This window comes from Poecilia reticulata, linkage group LG6, assembly GCF_000633615.1.
Source record: "Poecilia reticulata strain Guanapo linkage group LG6, Guppy_female_1.0+MT, whole genome shotgun sequence".
Lineage (NCBI taxonomy): Eukaryota > Metazoa > Chordata > Actinopteri > Cyprinodontiformes > Poeciliidae > Poecilia > Poecilia reticulata.
Window position 1 is genome coordinate 29,497,266 of NC_024336.1, and position 5,389 is coordinate 29,502,654.

At 35.9% G+C, this 5,389-nt stretch overlaps 1 protein-coding gene across 1 annotated transcript in view; it reads left to right on the top strand.

The window, feature by feature from the left end:
• Positions 1-323: 323 nt before the first annotated feature.
• Positions 324-5,389, top strand: part of n4bp1 (nedd4 binding protein 1) — a 25,314-nt gene continuing 20,248 nt past the window's right edge. The window contains exon 1 of the mRNA XM_008412539.2: positions 324-1,035. Coding sequence (XP_008410761.1) covers positions 724-1,035 — 312 coding nt within the window. The 5' untranslated portion in view covers positions 324-723. The remainder of the gene's footprint in view (positions 1,036-5,389) is intronic.

Consider the following 5,389-nt stretch of genomic DNA (forward strand, 5'->3'; position numbering starts at 1 on the left):
AACAATTATCTCTACCTCCTCTCTTGAGTTATTTTTGCTATCTGAAGAAATCCAGCGCAGAAAAACAGTTGATCCGTCATCGTTATGCTAACTAGCCTGAGCATTCACAATAGGGTCTTCTGACATGCTGTAGTGTTGGCAGAAATCAAGACAGAAGAACTAAATTTTTCCCAGATTATTTGTCTTATATGAATCTCTCACGACAAATATGTAAAAAGAAAAAAGTATAAACGTTACATACTGCAGCTTTAATAGAGTATTTTTTAATTGAATCAATCTCAAGCTAGTAACACTTGCTCACCACTAGAGGGCAGAGCGGTGGTTTTACCCCGATGTGAAACCTATTTTTGTTTGTTTGATGCTCACATTTTAAATAATCTGTGGTCTTATTTAATGATCAGAATGGCGTCAGAAATTTGATTAGTTTGAGCGGAGTTTTTATTTTCTTAACTGTGAGGCAGATAATCATCTTAGGACACAACACTCGGCCGGGCTGTCGTGCTCTGATGAGGCCATCACTGGGACTTTCCGGATACGTCAGACCGAGCTTCCGACTTGTTAACGCTAGCTGCCGCCGCCGCGTTCATGTCGTTAGAGGAGGTTAACGTTACGTCGCAGCTCCGTAACAAACGCAGACAAGAGGCCATGAAAACTCCCAGAAGCCGCCAGCAGCGCCTGGAGGTCTGAATATAGAGGCGCGGTGGTCAGAAGCGACAGGGCGGGATGTCAACAACTCGGCCTCTGCTCGGAATGAGACGAATCACCGAGCTCGCGTGCCCGGAACAGCCGGGCAACAGGCTCCCTGCGTCGGCTGGGAGGCAGCAAGCGGAGGCCCCCACAGTGGACGAGTTTACGGTCTTGGAGGACAAAGAAGAGGAGCTAAAGTGTGCCAGGCCCCGAGTGGAGCAAGTTTTTAAAGTGACGTTTACAATTATTGGTCTATTGGACCACACAGGACAGCCGCACGGCAGCAAAACATCCCGGCAGATATGGCTGCAGCTCCGGGGCAACAGAGACGACGTGTCCAAGGCGAAGGTGGGTTTCAACCGGCCTTTCTGTACGCAAACCAACGCTGTCATGTCGGTTTCTTTACATTACCCAACAGTTCACTGTGACATGTTGCCGTTTTTAGTCAGAAATAAGGAAACCTAAAGTGCATATCGACTGTACCACTCCCTGGTGAACAGGTGTGTGTCAATGGCTTGAACCTCAACTTTATTGACCAACAGCTTCTCTGCTTCAGTCCAGTGTCTTAAAAACCTTAAACCAAACAATTAACTTTATTATCTCACTTACTATTAGGTTTAAGATCTTAATACAACCATTATTTATTTGTATTTTCCTCTTCTGTCTTATTTTACTGTTAAAAAATCTCAAATCAACTGTTACACTTTCTTGTCATCTCCCAAAATCTGTCAGTTTTCCAGGGTTTTAAGTGTTTGTTTTTTTTGGACTTTGAAGTCTTGATGCACCAATCAGTATGAGAATAATCTAATCTTCCAGTTTTCAACAGGTGAAGAAAGCTCTTAATGAAATGAAAACTAAAAACAAGTTTATATCTCTACAGTTCCCAACCCAAGAGAATAAAAGAGTCTTTCCAGACCAAACTGTCTCATGTTGATTATGTAAACAATAACTAAACTTTAAAAGCCTGTTTTGGACACTTTCTCTCAATGTATAACTGATCATTTTTTAGTTATTTGAGCAAAAATCTTCAAAACAGACTGTCAAAACCAGTTGTTTCAATGCTCAATATGACCTCTGGAATAATACGAACTGCTATGTTTTTAAAATTTTAAAAACATTTTGATGTAAAAACGAAATGGGTCCAACAGTCAGAGCTTTTAAATGTTACTGACTGCATATAAATAGAAAAAGACGGTCCTGATTGTCCCTCAGTTTACATTGGTATCTGGGAAAAGAGATAGAAAATCATAAATATTATCAAAACAAAACAATAAAAGACTATTAAAAATTCAACCCATGATCTTTGGCGAATGGTGAGTTGTTAGAATAAATGTTGGTTATTTGATCACTAAGAAGGACAATAAAGTTAGTTTATTACTGTAGAATGTGATTTCCTAACTAAAAACAGTGATGATGCATATTCTAAGTAAAGAGCTTTTATTGTTTTTAAGCTAAAGGGTTTGATGAAAATCTGACCCTTTACATATTTTTAGAAAAGCCTGATCAGTTAGCAGTTTAGTTGTTATCAGGACTGCTCTATATTTCAGGTATTTTGTTCTGTAACTGCAAATTCCTGAAACTACAACCTGGCTTACCAAATAGCAAACCATTAATGATTCAGTGCAGCTAAAGGTTTAATCCCAAATTAAGCAATTGGAGCATAAAAAGCAGCCCACACTCTGATTGTACCAAACTGATGACAAGGATTATTTATTGGTTACAGACTTATTTACTTTCATATTATATACAAAATTGTGTTTTGGCAGAATATCGGCTGTTTTTTGGTTTAAATCTACTCTCAATAGCTTTTTACCAAAAAGCTATTTACCTACTGCTCCTTATTTCTGTCCTAATTTGGAAAGCAAGCTTTGATTGGAGGGGTTGTGTAGCTCCAACCATTATTATTGTTGCATGTATTATTTTTCCCTTGGTTTTGGAGCAATTTTCTGAGATTCCTCCAAAAGTTAGCAAAAAACCAGTGGTTTGGCAGGACGTGGTAACAATTACCCACATCCAAATTAAAAGAAGTGAATCCTGATCCTGGCAAAACAATTGCAGCTCGTGTTTTCTTTGGCATTGTTTACTATTTCCTCTTAGTCACCAACTTCTTCCAGCTTGGATTGTTTAGTTGAAACAAAGAACAAAGTGAGACAGATGTGGAAAACCCCATTAAAGCAGATTTACTGTTAATAGCACAGAAAGCAAGAGATGATGCAGAAAACTAAGTCATTCTTTTTAAAGGCTTTTGCATCTCTTGTCTTCATGTCTACTCATAAAATAACGTGTAAATGCTTTACTTTGGTAAAATAAACTCAATAAAAACAGAACATTAGTTTTTATGTGACTGGATAAGTCATAAGGAGATAATTACTCAACCTTTAGAAGATAAACATCAAAGTACAAGATTGTAGTTTGTCCCAAATGAGCAAGAACAAGCAGCATATATATAATTTAGATTAAAACAGAATCAATATTAATTATTAAATTATTAAATGTCTGCTAGAGATGAGATTTTGTTTTACCTATAAAGCATTTTTCATGAGTTGAATAGTAAAATCTCCTGTCTGCTGTTTATGTTTTCTGTAATGAATCACATCAATGGCTGAGGAGGTTTTATATACGAGGGTAAAATCTGTGACATACTGACAGCTTACATTCCTTCAAATGAGTCGGCTTCAGAGGCGTCTTTCACACTGACCCCCAACAGTGAAATGTTTTTTATTTAACCTTCATTTAACTCTGCAGGACACATTATGAACCATTTCTCATAACCACTACCTGGCGAAAGGAAATAGGAAATGATTTATTCAGTAAAATGTGTCACAGTGACTGCAGAAAACAATGAATTATGTTCAAGTTAAGTTATATTTTTTTTAAAAAACATGTTTCAACAAGTCATTTTTAATGCTGAGTAAACATAAATGAATTTGTAATTTATTGATCTTAAGTATTTTTACAAAAAAAGTATTTTGGGTAACTTAATTTTGACACACTTGAAACTAGGATGGCACAGATAAATTGGCCGGGCAGTAAATCATTAATTTTTGTTTTTATTCATTGTCTGTGATCAGCCAATAATCACGTCATAAATTGGTCTTATCTGCTGTTGCAAAAGTCTTAAAAGCAGCAATTTGGTCTCTTTTGCTGTTGCCAATTTGTTGGTTGTTGTAACTTTTCAGACAAAAAAAATTGGCATCAGTGGATGATCGGCCAGAAAACTAGAAAACTGCAATTGGTGCATTCCTACTTGAAAGTAGAGATTATACTGTAATAATGGTACATTTTCCCAGAAATTTATCATTTTGCTGGATGATAAATTTTCCCGGAAGTTATAGTGATAACAATATTGTTGTTTAGAGATAATTTTCAAATAATGTAATGCTAATGGCAAAGTAATGCAAGAACACATTCTCAAAGAACAATAAACTTTAACTTCTAAAGAACATTTAACACTAGAAATTTATTTAAATATCCCAAATAAAAAAACAAAACAACAGAAACAAATATAATGAATTATGAAGGTTTAAAAAATGACTAGTAGAGACTGAAACATCAGACTGAAAACCTTTGCAGTCCAGTTTTTGAAAGAACAAAAAGAGAACAATAAATCATGTAAATGCGAATTATTGAGGCTGTTGTAATTTATCATGCGATTCACTGATTTATTGCGACATTCCTAGTAGAAATTGGTATTTTAAATAAAAAATATTACTGGAGAATTAAATGTCATCGTTTTTTTTCTTTTTTTCATCATAACCACAAAGAATCACAGAACTCAGTAAAATATCTCTTAACAAGTTGCATAAGTTATAAAATGTGATGATTAGACAAAAATAACCACTTTCTCCTCAAAAAGTCCATTTAGTTTGAAATGAATGTTTTACAGTGACTTCATAAAGCCTGATTCCAGTTCTTTATTCAGTTTGGTTGTTTAGTTGTAAAGTTATGTTGCAGATTTTATAAAATATCTTTTTGCTTTTGAGCTGCTGATGCAGTTTTACATATTTTCCACAACATTAAATGCTAACTAAACATTTCTGACCATAGCTGCCGTTTCAGAGCGTATTTTAACCAGGGGATCTCCACATAGGAAGTCCATGTTCTGGTTTTCTTTATCTGCCGTTTGCATGAACACACCTGAGGTAATAATAATAATAATAATAATAATAATCTGGTCAGATGGATTCAAATCCTCTTTTTTGTTTGTTTGTGAATGGATCCTTTTGATTCACAGCATAATTTAAACATCATGTGAGCTGCAGCTCTGTTCAGACACAATGCTGTTGGCTTACTGAAAAACAGCATTTAGATCAAAAGTTAGCCACACATTATGGGTGTAATTTCCCACAGAAGAAACTCTTTCACACTTCTGCATCCTGTGTCACGAGTCTTGGTCGCGTTTCAGCAGCTGCTTAGAGCTCTGCCAGTCAAGCAAAACCAAAACGTTTCAGTGGAGATTTCATCAGCCTCCAATGATGAGCAGCAGTCAGTTTTAGCTTCCTACTACCAGAAAGCTTAGCTTCAGTGTTTCTGCTTATCCAGACTCTCTAAATTCAGTTTTTGTGTCCAAAAGTTTTAAAACGGCTTCAGGCTCAGTTAGGAAACGTCATTTGTCTGATGTTAACTTAGTTGTAATGGCTGATAACTGATATTTACCGATGCTAAATGGCTGATAACTGATATTTACCGATGCTAAATGGCT